The sequence below is a fragment of the Mytilus edulis genome, chromosome 5, assembly GCF_963676685.1.
Source record: "Mytilus edulis chromosome 5, xbMytEdul2.2, whole genome shotgun sequence".
Taxonomy (NCBI): domain Eukaryota; kingdom Metazoa; phylum Mollusca; class Bivalvia; order Mytilida; family Mytilidae; genus Mytilus; species Mytilus edulis.
The window spans coordinates 54361535-54384553 of record NC_092348.1 but is presented as its reverse complement, the minus strand read 5'-3'; the positions used below and the strand labels follow the sequence as shown (position 1 = coordinate 54384553).

General features: G+C 29.9%; 2 protein-coding genes across 2 annotated transcripts in view; one reads left to right on the top strand and one right to left on the bottom strand.

Moving 5' to 3' along the window:
- Window positions 1-6939, bottom strand: part of LOC139523939 (uncharacterized protein F13E9.13, mitochondrial-like) — a 31192-nt gene extending 24253 nt beyond the window's left edge. Inside the window, exons 1-2 of the mRNA XM_071318372.1 lie at window positions 6806-6939; window positions 4050-4132 (exon numbers count right to left, since the gene is read on the bottom strand). Coding sequence (XP_071174473.1) covers window positions 4050-4132; window positions 6806-6881 — 159 coding nt within the window. The 5' untranslated portion in view covers window positions 6882-6939. The remainder of the gene's footprint in view (window positions 1-4049; window positions 4133-6805) is intronic.
- Window positions 6940-7377: 438 nt separating this feature from the next.
- On the top strand, window positions 7378-18537 carry LOC139523915 (G1/S-specific cyclin-E-like). The gene is made up of 11 exons (XM_071318313.1): window positions 7378-7401; window positions 8039-8083; window positions 8203-8290; window positions 8420-8473; window positions 9985-10305; window positions 10666-10812; window positions 11393-11488; window positions 11837-11983; window positions 12272-12383; window positions 12770-12927; window positions 13283-18537. Exons 2-11 carry the CDS (start codon window positions 8070-8072, stop codon window positions 13475-13477), a joined length of 1332 nt encoding a protein of 443 aa, XP_071174414.1. The 5' UTR covers window positions 7378-7401; window positions 8039-8069; the 3' UTR covers window positions 13478-18537.
- Window positions 18538-23019: the final 4482 nt, after the last annotated feature.

The following is a 23019-nucleotide window of genomic DNA, read 5'->3' as shown; positions in this document are numbered from 1 at the left end:
TTAATTTAAAATCATAATTGTGTTATACTGTGTAATTTTCCCAAAAACATGTTATACCTGTAATACTTCAAGAAGTTTGAAATCAAAACAACATGCAGGGCATTTACCCTTGATCTAAATATGATGACTCAAGAGACTTCAAAGGTTAATTATCTTACTAATTTACCTATCAGAACTTATCATACCTATGATAACACCTGTCTATGGATTACTTATCTGATTTATTACATCTTTTATGGAGTAATTAAAATCACAATTACTCAAAGATTAACATAATTGTGTTGTTAATCTTTGTAAAAAATTAAAAGGAAGCTTACAGGAGCTTTGTCCAGTGTAGGTGTCAAAGTTATGAGATTCAAAGAATGTTATGTAATATGATGACTTTTCAAACATTTCTCATGGTCCTTTAGGAACCACTCCAATTGAGATTAATTTCAAAGTCATGTTGAATTCTTTAAATTATCCACTTGCACCCCTAACTAAAATAACTAAAGGGATTTTTTTTCCCAAAATAAAAAAAGTGTTAAAATGGCTAATGTTCTCAAAAGCCTTCATATGTGTACTTTACCTAATAAATGTGTTTGTCAAGAGAATTAAAATATACTTATTTTGTCTACAACAAGAGCTGTGAATGAAAATAATTACAACCTGAACTTTCAATTAACAAATCAAGGTGAATAAAAAATACACTAAGGGAAATGTTTACATCCAAGAATATCATAAATTTGAAGTAAGTCCAGAAATCAAACAAATGGTCCAACCTTTTGTTGGTCTCTTCAGGTCAAATTGGCCTTATACAGTGCAAATCAATTTTCAATATATTTTCTGTTGTTAAATGTTCAACAAATCACAAATCTTTTATATCAAAAAAAATATATGCAGGCTTGATCAAAACTAGGAATGAAAAGGCAAGTTTTTAACAAATCACAAAAAAAATGAAAATAAATGAAACTAGTCATATAGGAATTTTAAATTTATGTTATATAATGTATTGAATTTATATTTCTTATCTTAATTTCAAGTCAAATGATAAATTCTGAAACAGGATGATTTTGACCAAATATCATGGTTTTTTATTTGAGGTCTCGTAGCTTCTATTCATCTTGCTGTTTCAAAACTATAAATCAAAGTACTGAAGTTTGGATGACTGCAAGTTCTTGTGGATGGTCAAAAGCACATGTCACAGAAAAAGATCACATCTGTATACCTGAAGCTGAGGTAAATGTACAGAGATGCATTTTTTTCTGAGACAAGTTTGTGCGTGGATGATGAATAAATGACAGGAAATTCAACCACATGGTAATAACTATTATATGGTAGTGGTACAAATCAGTATACCTGGGACAATTATATTAATATAATAATAGTCCCAGAATATACACTGGTTTGTTGTTATATATCATATTAATATAACAGTTACATGTATATATAATTTTCATCCATTTGTATATCATTCTATTCTACTATTCTAATAATAGTGCAGTGCAAGTGCATGGTGGATACTCTTCTGTAAAAAAAAGATTTTTCTAAAAGATTAGATATGAGAAGCCATTCATATTTTCCCGTAAAAACAATTACAGAGTTACCGGTCCTTGCCGGGAGTGTCGCAAAACGTCCTTGAGATATTCTTCTGCAAGCTTTAACAAAATTTTTCGCTACATGTGCATAGATATTATCAATGATTCTTTACTTATATAAATATATCTAACGACAAAAAATTTTCATATTATTAATTTGTGTTTTAAAAAATATATTTATAGGAGTATCCATTGAAAAAATGAATATAGAACAAGCAATAAGGAATGTTGTTTTGCACTAGATACTGTCTGCGGATCTATAATTTTTATAGATCGGTAGAAAACCCAAAACTAATTTGCATAATGGAAATTTAGGTGATAGCAATACATCAGAATGAACTCAAGGTCATCTCTAAAATATGTATGCACCCCATTTTTTTATGTTATTTCTTCATGGACAGAAAATAAAATATTACAGTCATTCCTTAAGTAATAAAGTGCATTTATAAAAACAAATGTGGTTTTGTAAAAGCTATTTTTTAGTAAGCAATCATTGTGTCATTTTTGATTTCCAGCTCTTTAAAAAAAGTGAGCAGACTGACTCATTTCATAAAATACAAAATTTAGTACATCTATTTTTATAAATTAACTATTCTCAAACCATTTAAATAACATTTTACTATGTATCAAAAATCTGACTAATTAACTAATTAATATCAAATGTTAGCATATGTTTGATCCTGACATAATCAAGTACTAATCACTTGTCCAACCAACTTTCTCAACCTGTTCTATGACACTGAGCTTGGGTTCATTTGCCAGAAAGTAAAAACAATCAGATGGTGTCATCTGTCACCTTTAATATAAAATTCCTGATACCATCATGTCTGTTATCAAACTGTGTGAGACAAAAAAGAGAACAAGGTTAGTTTTTAATGATTTTTTTTATCATAATATTTTAAGAAAGATTTTTAAAAAGTGAGATCTGTTGTGTTAGTTAATATTTTGAATGTGATTTTTTACTTTTAAATGCAGGGCTCACGTAAGCATGTGATTGGGGCAACAAAGTCGCTTTCCCATCTGTCACTTCGCTTTGCTCTACAGTCAAAAGCAAAATCTAGTTGCCCTGTTGATCATGATATTTGCTTTCAGTCGCTTTCGACATCGGCAAATTATATTCAATATTTATCATGTGGATGAAACAGCAATTTTTCATTTTAAAAAAATAAAGAAATTCAAAGACATAAAGAATTTATTTTCTTTAAAAAAAAAGCATTAATTTTAAGTTGGTTACATGTTATTTTCATTTAAAATATATACATAGCTAGTGGTATTTATAAATTGGAGGACTTATAGTACATGCTCATGAGAAATTGATTTTTAAGTTGAATGATGTGTGGATTACAGGAGCTTGATTACAGTGTTCTGATATCTCTGTGACATCCAGAGCAATCTGTGATTAGGATTACATATACCCTTTGTACCCTTCTTTTCTCCAGTCATCATGCAGATATCTACATTCAATGCATATCTAATCAAACTAGATTGAACTTAACTTGTAATTTAAAGGTTTATTCGTAATATGGAACTTAAAATTCCAAATTTCAATTAAAAAATTGTCTTTACTCAGCAACAGAATAAGCCACTAGTGAAAAATATTAAGCTGCATGAGATTTGTGATGCAAGATACCAGATTTATTTCAAAATTTTAGAACATTTAGCATGTTAAGTGTAAAATACTTTATTCATCATTCAACTTCCTTAGCATTTTTCCTATTAAATCAGTAGAAAACAGCAAATGAAAAAAAATAAATTCCAAACTTTATCTATTTTGTACTTTTCATGAAACACTCTGAAAACAGACATCCCGGTGCGGGAGTTTCTGGCTACATTGAAGACCCATTGGTGGCCTTCGGCTGTTGTCTGCTCTATGGTCGGGTTGTTGTCGCTTTGACACATTCCCCATTTCCTCTCTCAATTTTATGACTGAGTTTACTTCCATTTCAAGAAGGTGTGGGATGCTAATAACTTTAATAAAAGCCAAATCAAGCCTCTGTATTGTTAGAATGATAAAGCTGAAATATTTTTTTTTGGATATATATCTAAAAATAAAGCAAAACCTGATTAAAGATATCCAGCACACAGAGTAAATAGATGCTTACATTGACCATGTAAAACTTTTGAATTACAGACATAAATGTTATATGTCATCTAAACACTCTCATGACCATGATGACATGCAAGCCATCTTGCTACGCAAATGCTTTGTGTTTGTATCTTCCTTTTGAGGATAGTTGCAGTGATGTTTATGGAAATGAGTGATTTTTTGGGTCTATTATTGTCTATAGTCATCTGAATTGTTTTCGAAAAATTGTTTTCATTCAATTCTTTAAAAAATTAGATAAAATAACACTTGTTATGGTCATTGATGAACAATGGTATATAAAAAACTACAAAATTTTCAGAAGATTTGAAAGGCAGGAAATATTCACATTAAAAACATGCTTGAATGTATGGAAGTTAATACAATACCACATGATTGTCTTCGTAAATCTTCACTTCGGTCAATGCTTTATCCAGAATTTCTGGTACAGATAGTTTATTTCTTGGTGTCCCTGAAAAAGATGAGAATGTTTTGGTGAAAAATGGTTAAAACTCAAGTGAAGTATGGAAATTGATCATTTGACAATTATAGCAAAAAAATCACTAAAACAATCAAAATATTTTATTGACATTTGTTGGAAAGTTTCTTGTGACAAACCCTCATAGTTTAAATTTTGGTATAGTTGGGATACTGTGCTCTATGATGACCATTTCACTCAAAATTACAGCAAAAGGGCTGTTAAATTTTATCAGTGATATGAAGATTTCAGGAGAACATAACCAATGTTTTTCCTGTTCTTGGCATTTTTCTAATGAAACAATGAAAATGAAAATGGTTTATTAAAAAATCAATTTATATGAAAATATTTACAAATAAGTACCCCCTGATAATAAACAAATAGAAGAATATGATCATTGTTGAAGGCCGTACTGTGACCAGTTGTTGTTAGTTTCTGTGTCATTTGGTCTCTTGTGGAGAAATGACTCATTGGCAATCATACTTCTTTTAAAAGAAATACATGTACACATGTAAGCTGAAAAAAACCTGCTGAGTATAGGTTGTTTAAGTTCATATCTAAGGGGGAATTCCATTTTACACATTTCTACATATAATGAAGGTACAAACAATCTATTTGATTTATGATATTTCATTTAGAGAAAAATACTACAATTTTCTCTCAAGAACTCTTTTCTTTTGGTCAAATAATTTTAAAACAATATAACAGGTTTGACACTTTTAAGTTATCTGTTTAAAGACTTAATTCCATTGTCTTTGAATAAAATGACTAAGATAAAGATTATCACAAGACTGACCCAACCAGTAGGACATGATCTTATCTTTAGGACAACAAGTTGACAAGCATATCACCTTAACAAACAGACAGGAAGATATATTTTCCTTCTAGCCAAAACAATAGTGTCAATGTTTTATCATTCTGTGACCATTGTTTTTATTTAAGGACAAAACTTAAAGACTGAAATAAAAATAAAATCACAACAAAATCTTCAGAAGTGACATTTTTATCACTTTAACAAATTATCTACTAATCTAGTCCTGAGCAAATTCACTACTGATTTAAAAAAAGTGTGTTACAAATGTATGTCTGAAGTTTACATATTAGACATGTTAGAAAATGTAGTATTTTTTTATAAGTTTTAACAGAGGAAAAATTTTTAACATTCAAAATAGTGCTGTTACTTTGCTGCAAAGAATAACAAAGTCATGTACATGTAAGTAGAATTGATCCATTTACACAGAAAAAGAAATTATAACAATGTTAAAACCCAAATATAATTTAATTGGTTAATGGCTTTTTAGTTGACTTCTTATTTCAACAACTATCATACTTGTACTCAAAGCAGAACTAGACATTGACCTAAATTTTGCAAAGAAAAGATTTAATGAATATTTTGGTTGGAAGCTGTTTCACATTTCTAGATTCATTCAAACAAGAAATAAATGTACAGTTGAATTTAATAGAAGAGAACTTCATACTAAACAAATTCAGCTTGGACATACATTACATTTTATCTTTAAACAAATAAAAACAGACCATGTTACTTTTAGTCCAGGGCATTGAAGAACAATTTCTACTATTATGCCCTGCTCAGATTTAAACCATATTGTCATGATTGTGTTATTATTATTGTAATTTTATTATTACTTGCTTTTTTAACATGCAATTTCTATGATAACTGCAAAAACCCAAGGGCATCTAGAAATAATGAACAGTTATCTTTTATCATCTTAAGGCTAACAAGATGACAATTATATGAATGCATATAGGAAATGAGATGATCTTTTAATTAAATTTTAATAACTGATGGCATGATAACTGTTTTAACCAATTAAATATTTTCCTATAGTATATATATTACATATCTCAACTAAATATGATATAGTCATATAACTGTCCACATCTTAAGTTGTAATATTCAAGGATAACAGAATGCTACCCAGGTATATCATGAAAGACTTAATCAACTTTCTTTATTTTATTTCTTTTCATTTGTAAATTTAACAGCAGGGGATGAATAAATATGCATAATTAAAAGTCATTACTCTTATGATGGAAAGGTATATAAGTGGCTGGAAATTTTGTTCCATCCTTTCAAGTGGGACTACTTTTACAAATTACAGTCAAATAAATATAATTACCAGTGATATTTTTTCTTTAAATGTATAACTTTTGACGTTAGAATGAATTTCCTATGTATCCAACCAAGGATTTGTAAAGTTAGGGCTACAAATCCTTGATCCAACGTATATGCCTTTGGATAAGTAGGACATTCATATTATTATACATTGAAGCCAACTAACAACTACAAGCATCTACATTATTTGAACTGTTATTTATTTTATCTGAGTTCTATCTGAGACTACTATAACACATGTGTTATAGTAGTCTCAGGTTCTATATGTACTTTGTTATAGTAGTCTCATATTTTATTTACAACCAATTGAATCAACTATAAATCAATAGTACCCAGGATAACTAAATACAAGTCCTAAGTAGCAATATTGCACACAATCAATGTATGACGCTTGCTAAAGTATAAATTAGGTAGATATTAAAATTATAATTGGAATCAAGGATTTGAACGTTCAATAAGTTATTGAAATTATAAATCGGATACAGATTTTGCAGGCGTTTGACATAAAAGTGGGCGACATCATTTTTAACCTGGCAAGGCTTGAATATGTATCATTCCTAGAACATTCAGATTGTTTGCAGAAAATATTTTTCTAAAACAGTCCATGATGTTTTCACCGGAAGTGTAAGAAATAAGGGGGCGTGTTTTTCCAAACTCGTATTATCCAATCAAATCTCTCTGCTCTGGGATCAAAGGGTAAAGTGCGTGCACTTTGTGTATTCCACATGGCGGTAAATGTTTCTTTGTTTACGTTTTTTAATTGGGTATATTTTTGTTATTTCAATACCGCGTTTACCACTTACAAGTGTCAATACATACACGAATCTTTCCTGAATAATTTGGTATGCAGCTTTTATGATAAATTTCAGTGAAAATATTTTTAATAAAGTATTTTAAAAGCTCTATCGTAAAAAAAAATATTTTCTGACATATGAAGAAAAATGTTGAAAAATATATAAAAGGAGAACATAAAGAAATGATATGAGACACACAAAACGCTAGAATCATATTTATTGTTGAATTAATTTGTACGGTTTTACTATTTTAGTTTTTTTATTATAAAACTTGTTCTCTAAATTTTGTGTTTCGCGCGTTACGCTGTAAAGGAAGTTTCATCTACAGTAAGGTATTTCATTTGAATTAAAAAATAAAAATGCTCGTCCAATGGATCGCATTTTATTGACCGATCTTATATAACTAAAAAGAATTGGTATATTTGTTTATTTGATATGTTTGTTTAGTGCTAAATCCCCCTTGGCGGGATGTCGCGAACATAGGGGGCATTTCTTCACAGTTCAGTTGGCCATTGAACGTCGAAGGATGAACACGGGTATTGCAATGGATTAACAAAAAATAGAGAAAATAGCCAATGAATGTTATAATTACAGTAAGAATCAAATAACCGATGCCTTGTTTAACTGTTTTCATCATGCATTATTGAATTTTGAGGAAAATTACAGCCGATTGTGGAAAGTTCGTTTGGCGCGTTGGCAGGTGAAAGATGATTGGAAAAATATTGTTCTATTGAATGAAATCCAGTGAATTCTGACTAAAATTTGGAGAGATATTGGAGATTTAATTCTACTTATTTTATATATTGAGTATTTGGACACATTTTTGTAATTTCTGATATTATAGCGGACATCCGTGTGCCAACTCCCGATGGCCAGTGTGCTTCCATTTGGAGGTCATATCGTAGCAAAAATTGAATAAATGGTTTTGAATCGAGTGTTTTTATAACCAATAACCATTTTTCTTTGCAGGCAGAGAAGGAAAAAGGAATCTGCGACGAGAATGTCAAGGAAAAGGTAAGTTTATTTCTAGTACCCATTGAATTTTCGTCCCGCGCCATCTTGACAAAGCTCAATCAGTCATTGACCCCTTTTGGTGGGAACGTAAAATAAACAAATTGTTTTCTTTGTTACAGTGCTCGATTGCAGTCAAGAGTTAGCATTGAAAGTTCTTCATCATCCATTGCAGTTTCTACTGTGAGTCGAAAAAGAAAGGCAGAAGAGGTAAGCCATAAAAAAACCTCGCGGCAAAACTAAATGTCAATTTCTTTGTTCATTCATTTGGACGCGAGCATCGGAATTCGTATTGAATAACTTTATGTAACAATCGAACAAATTTGTTTTCCATTACAGGATTTAGAAGATGAAATGATTGGAAGTAAAAGGAGTCGGAACTATCGAATTGAGGTATATTTTATTTGCAAAATTGATTTTTTTAAGATTGATTAAGTGTTGGAAATTTCACTTGTAATGTGAAGGAATTTACAAAAAAATAACAAAAATTGCATTAGTCAAGATGAAATCGTATATGGCAAATCAAAGTTAATAATATTTTCCTTAACTAGACCATGCATTGTAAAATTATATTATTTTAAACTATTTTTTATCAATTTTTCTTGTTATTTTATTTCTTGACCTACTTTTAAAAAGCCTCCATATAAAACCAGTCTAATTTTAGAAAGCATTTTATTTACAGCACATTTATTTTTATCTGTAATTGATCAGAAGACAATTTAAACAGAAAGAAATTACAAAAAGTTTATAATCCACCATGCCTTAAAAAACAAAAATTTAGTTAATTGTACTGTTTATAAATTGATTGTTATGACAAACAATGTCCAAGCTCTGATTTAATTGAATTGACCAAGAATGTTTATTTAGCTCCATATACATGCTTTGTTCCTATAGAAAATACAATAAATTACATCATACCCAAGCCCAATTTATTTTACTAACAAAAATAACAACTTATGGTAAATGGTTTTATTGGACAACAATTTTATAGTAAATTTTTTTATTTTTTTTTCCTGATTTGATTATTTAAAATGACCTTGAACCAGATATTTTTTTTTAAGTTATGATTTCTAACAGATTTTATTTTAACAAATAAGTTATACTTGATTTATGATGAATGGGGGTAAACCCTACATGACAAAAAAAAGTTTTGTAAACAATTTTTATTTATATAAGAGATATGCATTTTTTCTTGTACTAATTGTGCAGTTATACTTTGCCATTACTTACACTTTGCAAAATGGACCACGGTGGGCAACTCCTTTATATTTTCATTATCACTTAAAACTTATTAAAAAAAAATATTTACAAGGTAGCTGTATATTTAAAAACATAACTTCATTTTCAAATACAAGTTGGAAAGGAATTTTTCTAGTTTAAATCATGGATGAACGCGTGCTGTAATGCAGTTTTATGCTTTGTACAAATAATCTGGGGAATTTTATAATAAATAAAAATAGTTGTAACATCTGAATCACCTTTATTTGAGATTGGCTTTTTATACAATACATATTTATGGAATCTTCTAAGTTGTAAAGTACTCCCTTTCCTGTAAAAGTAAGGTACTTTAAAAGAAAAATATGTAGGTTTTTTGTGGGTGAGTGGAGATTTTGATCTTGTCTTGACGGAGTCAAGATTTAGGTATGCTGTTTCCAATAGCAGCTTTGGTGGTGTTGTCAACGATTTGTTTGTGATGAGGTCAGTTAGTACTGATAATTGGTATGCTGTGGTTTAGGTGTTGGCACATCTCATTTCCTTGGAAATTATTTTGCCCCTGCCTTTTATACCCTATTGGCTTCATGTGTAAAAATCTTATCATTTGAGAATTTTGATATTATTAGTTTTGATGTTAAGATTTAAACAGTAATTTATAAATAACATGTTCTTGTTCTTTTCTTCTTCAGAACACCTGGATTCCAATTTCACATGAGAGTTCAATAACAACATGTACGTTGGTGCCTACCAGTGAACCTTTGTCTCCTGTCTCTGATAGAAGTTCATCACCAGATTTGACATTAGGTGCAAAGTTCCGATTCCGAAATTATTTTACACCAACCGTCTCTCGACATTCTCCTCTGCCAAGATTTAGTTGGGCTGACTCCAGAGAAGTATGGCAAAACATGATGACCAAAGAACAACACTATGCAAGAAACCCAAATGTGTTCGACAAACATCCTATGCTACAACCAAGAATGAGAACAATTCTTTTAGATTGGTTGATAGAGGTAAAGTGGCAAAAATTCTTACTTTAAAATTGAATTCTCTTCTTCTCCTCAAGCATGATTGCTAAACACTTTATTTTTAAAATTTCAAGAATTATCATTGCAACTTTTAAGATTTATAACTGTCTTCAATCAGCAGGAACATCAAGGACCAATTTTCTTGGAAGATAAAAAAAACTAGGAAATCAGACTTGAATTTGTGAAAAGTAAAAAAGTTTGCATTTATTAAACTCTGAATAACTGGTGACAAAACTTTGGGGGGGGGGGGGGGGGAATTAAATGGGACATTGTCAAGAAATCAAGTTATTTTTTAATTTATTTTCAAGGAATACTTGTGTTAAATATTTGCTTTTTGTCTTTTAGGTGTGTGAAGTATACAGGTTACATAGAGAAACATTCTACCTCGCTACAGATTTTTTGGATAGATTCCTTTGTTCGTCACACAATGCACAGAAACACCAACTACAGCTAGTTGGTATTACATGTTTGTTTATTGGTGCCAAATTAGAGGTAAATACTATAGTCTTGTATTATTTTTAATTTTAGTTTCTTGTGTACAATTTGGAGATTAGTATGGCGTTCATTATCACTGAACTAGCATATATTTGTTTAGGGGCCAGCTGAAGGACACCTCTGGGTGCGGGAATTTCTCGCTACATTGAAGACCTGTTTGTGACCTTCTGCTGTTGTCTTTTCTATGGTTGGGTTGTTGTCTCTTTGACACATTCCCCATTTCCATTCTCAATTTTATAACCAGCAGTTAAAAATGTATATTTTTCATTCACAAAGAAACCTTCTCTACTTGAAGCCTTAATTCAACCTTTTCATAAAATTTTTAAATAGCCTTGATTCTTTAAAAACTGAATAAATTAAAGAGAAACAATCAAAGATCTTCAACTAATTTAGTTGTAACTAACTGTTTTAACAATCAAAAATCATTGAAGAGGTCACCGACTTGGAAAAGGCATATGAACATGGGGCATGTTTAAAAAAAATTCATTCAAGATAATTTTTTTGATTTGTTCCATTTTAGTGTTGACAAACTGGCATCAATATTAGTTGTTAAACTTTTTTTTCATTTTCTTTGCAGGAAATTTATCCGCCCAAACTTGCTGAATTTGCTTATGTTACTGATGGTGCTTGTACAGAGGAAGAGATCATGGATCAAGAGCTTGTAATAATCAAGGTGAACAAAGTTTATTTAATACAGGATCATTTTTTGTTACAATAGATGAATATTAAACTTTCTATGATAATTGATGTGATTATACATAATATTTACAAGCTGCAAAAAATGTTAAAAGTAGTAATACTATTAATTTCAAAACTTATGCTATTGTACATTTTCCCCAAGAAAATAATTTGCTTTGTGTTTCTATGAAATCCACATGTAAAATGGTTAAACAAAACAACAATTGCTTTTTTAAGTAATAAAATTTTTAAAAATAATAATGTTTGCTTTGCTATAACATGGTTCTAATGGTTTAGCATAATATAATCGAAATTGTTAAATGAATTTGGTGTTTCTTTTCAGGCTTTGAACTGGGATCTGTCTCCTGTCACTGCTAATGGTTGGTTAAATGTCTACCTCCAAGTTGCCAATATAGAGTATATTACAGATACTGAGCATGGTTTTGTCTTTCCTCAATACTCATCACATGCTTTTGTGCAAATCGCTCAGGTAATAATTGCTTGTTTTTAAAGTTAAACAAAGTATGCAGTTTTAAAAAATAAAATGTCCCTAGTAACACATAGTTAACACAGTTTTTGAAAGGATTTTTTTATAAAACTTTTTTTTTATATTTCTTTAAATGTTGTATTATCAAAGAAGATATTTAAAGTTTTGGATTTTATGGGGGGAGACAGGGGTTGTTAAATGTACAGAAATCAAACTGACAAAGAACATTCATATCTGTAATTGATTGCACATTTATTCAATGAAATTATATTTTTTGTTTTTCTTTTTCAGTTGATAGACTTATGTACATTAGATATTGGTTGTTTAGCGTTTACTTATAGTGCTATTGCTGCTGCTGCTTTATATCACCTCACTGATGAAGATGTAGCATTATCTGTCTCAGGTAAATTAAAATTTATTTTCTGTTCTTACGATCAACAGCTTACCACATAAAATGAGATCTTTTTGTTCTGACATTATAATTTAATTGTAAAGTAGAGTCAACAGTGAGTTAACCTATAGATCCCAGAAATGCTACATTTGTATTAAACTTTTTACAAATTGTGACTTAGATGGAGTGTTATCTCATTGGCACTCATACCACATCTTTTTATATCTATATATAAAGGACACTGCAAGAGTGTAGATAAAACAAAAAAAAAATAGCTTTTCTTTAAATGTGAAAATGAGCTGGGAATGATCAGTTTTACATATTCGGTATATTCCTGATAACTATTCTAAAAGACCGTTATAAAATGTTTTATTAAACATTAAATTCTATATACACAGGGTACAAATGGCAAGATATTTTACCGTGTGTGAACTGGATGACACCTTTTGCACAAACCACAAGGGAGAAAGGTCATGTGGAGGTCAAGTTCTTCAGTAATGTTGCAACAGAAGACTGTCATAACATACAGACACATGAAATAGATATTAATCTTTTGGTAAGTAAAAGTTTATTTTAGCTTTTTAAGGTAAAAAACAATTACATTTGGGTTTTCACTTTTAAAAAACTTCCATTCAGTGTTTTTCACCCGTATTTTTCAAAATTAACGAATGAATTTGAAAAAAAGTTCTTTTTCCCTAGGCAATTTCAATTCATCATTTCACATAATGTATATATCATATATATGTATATGTATTGACCTCTAAATGTCTTAGTTATATGAGCCTTTTGGGTTGCTGTCTCAAGTATGCATATATTGTATGAAAAAGATATTTCTATATTTATATTGAGCTAAAGATAAAATAATATATGCTATGTAGTTTTTGTTTCTAAAATATTTTTACTTATTGCAGGAAAGAGCTCAAGAAATTCAAGAACAGCTGATGACGTTACATAGATCCTCGAGCCCTGACATTCAAGCTCAAGTTATAACACAATTAACACCACCAAGTAGTAATAAAAAGGGCAACAGTATTGTATCAGAAGACAAAGAAAATAAAGAACAGACTTCAATTGACGTCGAATATCAACATCAGACAGTGACATGAAGTCAATCTATAAATGAAACCTAATTTCTTCTGTGCCAAGGTCAGGGTTAACCAGGGAAAGAAATCGACGTTCAATGGCTGTTCTCTAAATTATAGAGTAATGATTGAATGAAGTGGAATAAATGGTGTCGCTAATGAATGAATTGAATGTTTGAGATAATATATTATTTAAGTCTTATAAAAGTAATATATGTGTTGGAAGTGTCGGAGATAAATTGCATATTTATTTATGGACATTGTAAAGTGCAATACACAGATGACTTTGTTCTTTTAAAGAACAATTCCCATAGCCAAACAGGGCTAATAGTGCTTTTATTTTTGTTGTTTGTATTAAATGTATTATTTAGAAGTAAACATAGAATGAAATGTTTGACATGTGCAGAACCTGTTAAATAATGTGTATGAGATATGGATTTAAGTAAGCAGTTTTATCTTGGAAATGTTTTATCCAATGTGCCACAAATCTAATGGGAAGTGTCACTGCTTAACATGTTTACAGTAAAGTTTCCTTACTTTAATGGTTAAGTTTATTAGAACTTTGCCAAAGATTAAATCAAAATGTGTTCATGAAATATACTTTTTGTTTACTCACCAAATGTGTTCAATTTGTTGACATTTTTACCATATTGTGTTCATTATGTGTATGGATGATTGCATTTTGATTAATTGAAAGCAGACTGTATGTGTATGTTTCTCTTCCATTATTTATGAATTTTAATAGAGATAATGCTGTTTTTATGTTTCAAAATGTATATTTTTTTAAACCACAAAACACAAGTAAAAAAAATAATAAAAAACTTCAAAAATGTCTTAAAAATGTGTTATGATCATGTTTAGGTAACTAAGTTGCTTAGTACAAAATATGCCATATATTTAACATGTGTAAAAGTATTACATATATTGAGTACATTGTCAAATGCTTAGTAGTTTAGAAAAGACTGGTACATATTACATATCATGTCATGTCCAAAAATGTACTATGAAGTCTTAGAACAACCTCAATGTTTCAAAACTTATTCATTAGACAATTCTTCAAACAGAAAAGTAAAACCAATGTTGAGTTTTGCTCATGAAAATATTAACAGCACTAAATTTAATTGCAGTACAAACAACACATATTTTACTTCTGGTATTTTCACTTGAGTTGTGCAGTCATGGTCATAATAGTCTTGCACAGTACTAGTTGAAATGTCGAGAGTAAAAATGGGTTACTTTGTTATGAAACAAGACGTAACGAAATGGTTGACATAAGGCTGTTCTGTTACAAATAGTCAAAAACGAAACTATGTGTGTTTAGTGTAAGGGCTGTTTCAGTAAAACATTTGGTACCCAGGGAAGTATCTTGTAAAATTCAGTAACTACCTATGGAGGTGAATTTATCCAATATAAAAACTACTTGTCATCAATGATGAGAGTTAAGTGTGCCTTCCCTGGTTCTCGTACATGTTTTTATGGATCAGCTCAAAACTTATCAACCCACCATCAAACTTTTCCTGTACAGTAATACAAATTGGAAGTTAGTCATTCAACCTATTCAACTACCAATACACAACATAACATTCATAAAAACCATATTGTGTCATGTTCGTTGACAGATTACAAATTGCAAACTTTCTGTTAAATAATATAAACAGGATCGTTAATCACAATATTTTCCAGCTAGTGATTTGGAAAAAAACATCATATCGCATAATTCATTGAAAAGAAACCCTAAACACACATACTTTGTTCTTTTTGGGTTTATGTAGCAGAATTCAAAAACTTCTGGCTGTCTTATTTTCATTAAGAAAATCATAAAAATAGCTTGATGATGAAATGTACTGGTCTTGTTTCAAATCCTATAGATCATAAGTTTATAACATATATCATTAGTTAATCATAACTGAATGTGCAAGCTTTTAAAAAAAAAGAATCAACAGCTGTAGTGAGAATAATAGGTTGGATATAGCATCAACTTAGATTAAGTTTTTTGTCCGAAATAGTGTTAAAATTAAAGATATGGCTTTTATTTTTTAAAAAGAAATATTTTGTGGAACAGGAATTGAAGAAAGGGTGTTAAAGTTCAGTTCATATAAAAGTATAGAAAATGCACTTAAAATGGTGAATAGCAATTATACTTGTAATATTATATTTTGTAATTTTTAAAGATATTGCACATTTTCAGTTAATTATAGGTTTGGTTTATATAATCTTTTGTGCAGTGTGGATTTTACTAACTTGTTAGATCGCAAGGTTATAGGGCAGGTTTGCTGTGTTTTTGTGGGAATAAATGGGATCTGTATGTTTTTTGAGTGGAAAAGCAGTTGTCAGAATATTTTATGAATATTTCTGTTTTATGATCGTGTAATGTGTATTCTGGTTGTAAAAGTTTTGTTAAATTTGATGGTTGAAAGACTTGTTATCTTTGGTTGAAAACTTGATGAAATTCGATTGTTACTGTTACTCTGCAATGAATGGCATTGCTTGTTATTTAAATTCAGGTTATTAGATATTTTTTTATACCATAAGTGTTCAGTATAGTATTTGGAAATTGGTTACTACCATCAATTGGGTTTTATTTTATCAAATCCTATCCAGGAAAACTCGATTTAGTAATCCCATTCATCTCTGCTTAAGATGACTCTTAAACCGTGATTTTTTTTTAAATTGAAAGATTATTTTCGTCTGTTTTTCCCTAAAGTTAATACCCTATAAGTACATTTCCTTTGGAGAGAATTATTCACTATCTTGATTGATATATCCTCAAAACTGTACATACTTATAAATAAAATTAAAGATTTAAAAAAAAAAAAAAGATTACAGGAAATTGTATTAAATGTTAAGTAGATGAAAGAAACTAAATATGGATTGAATGTCCGTCTCCAAAATACTTACATTATATTTTTCTATATTTTCTTTGCTATTCTTTATAGATTTCTTATTGATAAATGTCTACTAGTCCTTAAAAAATTGATATTAATAAAATGGAAGTATCTCAATATTTAAATGAATTGTCTCTAGTCTTGAATCTTCGTGATTGTCTGTTGAAGCAGAATGGCAAACATAAAACTGTATGTAAAAGGTCCCCACTTTTCATCAGCTCTTGAATAATTTTGTTCATCCTAAATAGTCTTACAAGTGACATTTTGTAGCATCTTAAAAGAATGTTATCCAAGAAAGTAAAATTGAATTTATCCTCTGTTTTGACTTTAAGGTTCTGTTACTATAAAACTAACTTTATTGATGCAAAATATATGTGAAGTGAACATAGCATTTTGATGACCAATTTGTTTGTAAAATGCAAAAAAGTGGTGTTGAAGAGTTGAAAGTTATGTAAGGTCCTAAATGTATAATAGTATAATATGAATAGGGAGGTGTTCCCTATGAATTGTAATATACTACTGGCTGTTACAAATACTGTTATCTGTTTAAGCATTCTTCAATTAACCTTAGTCGAGCACTTGTAAGATAAAAGCACAAAATGTTTGTTTATTAAATTGAACATTTTGGTCATTAAGATGTTCTTTGGAAATGAAATTTTGAACATTTCTGCTTCAAAGGAGCGAAGTGTATTTTTAAATGGAATTCTGAAAACCTAGTTCCTTAGACTGGTTTCAAAATATTTTTATAAGGCTATAAAGGGGCTTGAAGTAGATGAACAGTTTTACATCTTTTATTTTCCATCTAAATTTGCAGATTTGAGATAAAAAGCAGGGGGTGAAAACAAACTTGAAGTGTTCTTAAAATTTATTAAATAGTTGACTTCATAAATGATTAAACATTATGAGTATTCTATGAATACTGATGTTTTTCATATTTGTAGATACTGTATTTTGTAACAGCCAAAAAGATGTTTTGAAATATACACTTTCTTCTTGATCTATATCTCATTTTTATTTATTTTTAATGAATTTGTGAACATTTATTTTAATTAATTTAACAACTATTTAAAAGGAGAACAATTTTGTGTCTTGTACAAAGTGTTTTAAAGTATTTTATTTATTTTTATTTATGGAGTTATTGACTGGGTTTTAACATATCATTTGGAGCATAAGTGTTGAGAATATTTTATAATGGTTTAAATTTCTATCACAATTAAATTTTACTATCTGCATAAGTGTTGAAGTAAAAGAAAAAAACACTAATTTTTCCATAATTTGGAATCTTGCTGAAATGATGTTGCAGTTGGAAAATTTATGATGACTGAGTGGTAACTATAAAAAATCTTTCCTTATATCTCAAAATCATTTGGAAGAAATTAATCTTTCTCATGTCAATATTGTGATAGAAATTATAAAACAAAAAATACAACTCTTTTGGTTATCCCTTAGTATCAAGTATTCTTGATTTTTTTCTTTTAAACCTGTTGGATTTTATTTGTGTAAACAATTTTCTATTCATTTATTGCTTTAAGCAAACCTAACTTCTTTTTATATTTTGCCTTGAGGAAGGTTTAAAAACTTTCATTTTCATGTTCTTAAGTTATTTTTGTACATCATTGAATATATATATAAAATTACAAAAAGCTATATTCAAAAAATATTTTTGTACTTTATGAAATATATTTAATCAAATCTAAATACTAAATAAAAATTGTTACATTTGTCGTAATAATCATATATCTTTATGTAAAATTTGAAATAAAAAAATGATGAAATAAAAATCTAGAAAAATATGAATAACCAATATGGAATTTGAATAATATATTTGTGAAGTCAAGGTATACAGATGACATACATCTATTCATATTTGTGTGTGTACAATGTTTGCTTTAAACAGTTAAAAAGTTCATACAAAATACAATATTATTCATTATATAATATGGGCAATAATATTTGTAAGTATGTTATATGGAAAACTAGCACAATTTTTATCTGGAAAAAAAATGTTATGTTTTTTTTTTAATTAAGGAAAAATGGATTCTTCAATACACATGATACATTGTATACAGTCACCATGTAGCCAGGACTTGAACATTTGTCAATTGTTAAATGTAATGTTAAGTTTTAAAATCTTAAAAAAACTTATTTTTAGAGTATTGTAATATATACACATTACTAATAAATGTTGTAAATCCAGAATATTTCTTATGTTTCATGCTTTCCTTTAGTTGTTTATTAGGACATATCAAGACCAGTTGGATTGTATTTCAATATACTTAATACGAAATTTGCTCAATGTTGATGGCCTAAACCTCCTATGTTTTCTTTTTATTCCCAATTTATGGGCATTATGTTTTCTGGTCTGTGCATTCGTCTGTTAACTTCTTAAAAGCTTTATATTTTAGAAGGTGGAAGACCTGGATGCTTCATACTTTGTATATAGATGTCTCATGTTACACACTTTCTGTCAGTCACATGTCCAATGTCCTTGACCTCATTTTCATGGTTCAGTGACTACTTGAAAAAAAGTTAAGATTTTTTGTAATGTTAAATGCTCTCTTATTATAAGTAATAGGATAACTATATTTGATATGTGCGTACCTTGCAAGGTCCTCATGCCTGTCAGACAGTTTTCACTTGACCTCGACCTCATTTCATGGATCAGTGAACAAGGTAAAGTTTTGGTGGTCAAGTCCATATCGCAGATACTATAAGCAATAGGTCTAGTATATTCAGTGTATGGAAGGACTGTAAGGTGTACATGTCCAACTGGTAGGTGTCATCTGACCTAACCTCATTTTCATGATTCAGTGGTCAAAGTTAAGTTTTTGAGTTTTGGTCTGTTTTTCATAATAGGTCTACTATATTTGGTGCATGGAATGATTGTAAGGTGTACATGTCTAGCTGAAAGTTGGTATCTGACCTTGACCTCATTTTCATGGTTCAGTGGTCAAAGTTAAGTTTTTGAGTTTTGGTCAATTTTTCTAATACTATATGCAATAGGTCAACTATATTTGGTGTATGGAAATATTTTGTTATCTATATGTCTGTTGCGCAGGTTTTATTTGACCTCGACCTCATTTTCACGGTTTATTGCTGAGTGTTAAGTATGTGTGTTTTAGTCTGTTTTTTTTATAAGCAATAGGTCAACTATATTTGTTGTATGGAAGAATTTTTATCTGTACATGTCTGCCTGGCATGGTTCATTTGACCTTGACCTCATTTTCATGGTTCACTGATCAATGTTTAGTTTTCTTGGTTAATGTTGAGTTTATGTGACAGTTGTAATAAAGCTTTATATTTAGGACTATCAACATAATATAATTGATAAGTAAAGAAGGCGAGACATTTCAGGGTGTGCACTCTGGTTGATGAAGTTGAAATCCAATCAACTTGAAACTTATTACACATGTTCCCTATTATATGATCTTTCTTATTTTAATGCCAAATTAGAGATTTTACCCCATTTTCACGGTCCACTGAACATAGAAAGTGATAGTGCGAATGGGGCATCTGTGTACTATGGACACATTCTTGTAGAATGCTTTCCTTCAATTGCAAAAGAATCAAAATTTATCTCTTGAGCAAAGTCAATTCAAATATTTAATAAAATGCTACTCTGCTAATTGATAACTAAAAAATGAGAGATTTTTTTTCCTGAAGACAGTTGCCTCAAAAGCTCACACATCAAACAAAGTTTTCTGTTTCCCTTTGTATATTATCTGCAGAACATTAAGCTGTCATAACCTGCTTTTTACTTGGCAAGGACCTCTTTTGCTCATCTCTGCATGATTCTGTATCCATTTCAATGAAACAGTCTCATAATTAAAAAAAAAAAAAGAGGAGTTCAACCCCATGGATCTGCTAATGAACCAGAGCTCAGATAACCAAAAACATAGGTTAACATATAATTTAACAGTCCAATGTGTGAAGATCTGTGAAAAAACAACACCAAAGAATAACAGAAAAACGAAGATATGACAGCAGAAACTAAAGATGAAGTCTATTTAATGGAACAGACACATAACCTGTAGCAGGCTCAAACAGTTCTATTTAAAAAATCTCCAATTTATCTGGTCAATGGACAAGCAAAAGATACATACATCAACATTAAAATATATAAGTACAGAACTTTTTAGCTCACCTGGCCTAAAAGGCCATGTGAGCTTTTCTCATCACTTGGCGTCCGTCGTCGTCGTTAACAATTTTTCAAACATCTTCTCCTCTGAAACTACTGAATGGATTTGAATGAAACTTAGCATGATTGTTCCTTAGATTATCCTGCACAAAGTGTGTGCTTCGATTTTTGATCCGTAAAAAAACATGGCGGCCGTTACTTAAAATAGAACATAGGGGTCAAATGCAGTTTTTGGCTTATATCTCAAAAACGAAAGCATTTAGAGAAAATCTGACATGAGGTAAAAATGTTCATTAGGTCAAGATCTATCAGCCCTGAAATTTTCAGATGAATCAAACAAACCATTGTTGGGTTGCTGCCACTTAATTGGTAATTTTAAGGAAATTTTGCAGTTTTTGGTCATTATCTTGAATATTATTATAGATAAAGATAAACTGTAAACAGCAAAAATGATCAGCAAAGTAAGATCTACAAATAAGTTAATATGACCAAAATTGTCAATTGACCCCTTAAGGGGTTATTGTCCTTTAATGACAATTTTTCACAATTTGTTCATCATATTTGCTAACTTTAAAAAATCTTCTCCTCTAAAACTACTAAAACAAATTCAACCAAACTTCAACTGAATGATCAGTAGGGTGTATAAAATAAAGTTTGTGCTTTATTTTTTATTTCGTCAAAAAACATGGCCGTCATGGCTAAAAATAGAACACAGGGTAAAATGCAGTTTTTGGCTTATATCTCAAAAACTCCAGCATTTAGAGCAAATAAGACAAGAAGTTAAAGTATTTATTAGGTCAAGTTCTACCTGTCCTGAAATTTTCAGCCGAATTGGGTAACTGGTTTTTCAGGTATAATTTGCCCCTGAATTGATGATTTTAAAGAAATTTTGCAGTTTTTGGTTATTATCTTGAATATTATTATAGATACAGATAAACTGTTAACAGCAAAAATGTTAAGCAAAGTAAGATCTACAAATAAGTCAATTTGACCAAAATTGTCAATTGACCCCTTAAGGAGTTATTGCCCTTTAAAGACTTTTTTCACAATTTGTTCATCATGTTGACTTACTTTAAAAAATCTTCTCCTTTGAAACTGCTGTATCAATTTCAGCCAAACTTAGGCTAAATGAGTTTCAGAGTATCTAGTATAAATTTTATATTTCATTTCCTTGTATGTCAGAAACATAGCTCCTATGGCTAAAATAGAACATAGGAGAAAATGATTTTTTTTACTTTTGAAGAAAATAGGACAATTCAAAGAACATTTAAATAAATTGAAAAGCCAAAATAATCATTGATGAGAGATTTAACCAAAAAAATTAAGGTGAGCGATTCAGGCTCTTGAGAGCCTCTTGTTTATCAGTGGACTAGAAAAAGATACATACAACATTTAAATATGAGTACAGAAAAATTCTGAACAATGGTTACTGAAAGTAAACTCCAAAGTATGTCCCATGCAGATATGAAATCATGATGTTCAAAACTCAAAATACTGGCAAGTGTACTAATTCAGAAGAGTAAATGTCATTCAGTTAAAAATAATAAGGGATGTGGGTCTAGGTCAATGAGACAGCAATGTCCTAAACAGTACAGGTAAATATGACTGCAATGTGCAGAACACTTTATCCAGTCATTATAGATCTAACCATTATAGATCATTTTAAGTACACTGAAGTCTTTCTAATTTTTGTCCAGCCTGCGACTTTTGTCGCAGAAAGCTCGACATGGGGATAGTGATCCGGTGATGGTTGCGTTAGCTAACTTCTCAAAAGCTTAATATTTTGGTGGAAGACCTATATGCTTCATACTTTGTATATAAATGCCTCATGTTACGAAATTTTTTGTCTGTCTTATGTCCATTGTCCTTGACCTCATTTCATAGGTTTTAGTGAATAAGGTTAAGTTTTAGTGGTCAAGTCCGTATCTTTGATACTATAAGCAATAGGTCTAGTAAATTCGGTGTATGAAATGATTGTGAGATTGTCCAACTGGAAGGTGTAATCTGACCTTGACCTCATTTTCATGGTTCAGAGGTATTAGTTAAGTTTTTGTGTTTTGGTCTGTTTTCATTATACTGTATGCAATAGGTTTACTGTATTTGGTGTATTAAATGATTGTAAGACGAGGCTAGCAGACAGGTGTCATCTGACCTTGACTTCATTTTCATGGTTCAGTTGTCAATGTTAAGTTTTTGAGATTTTGTCTTTTTTTTAACATTGCAATAGGTCAACTTTATTTGGTGTTATGCATGTCAGTCTTGCAGCTTTTATTTGACCTTGACCTCATATTCACGGTTCTTTGAGTAGTGTTAAGTTTTTGTATTTTTGGTCTCACTAATTGTAAGCTATACATATCTGCCTTGCATGGTTCATCTGACCTTGACCTTTATTTTCACGGTTCATTGGTCAATGTTTAGTTTTCTTGGTTAAGTCTGTTTCTTAGAAGCTATAAGCAATAGGTCAACTATATTTTGTGTATCGAATGATTGTAATTACGGTGTACATGTATTTCTTGTTTGGTATATATGACCTCGACCTCATT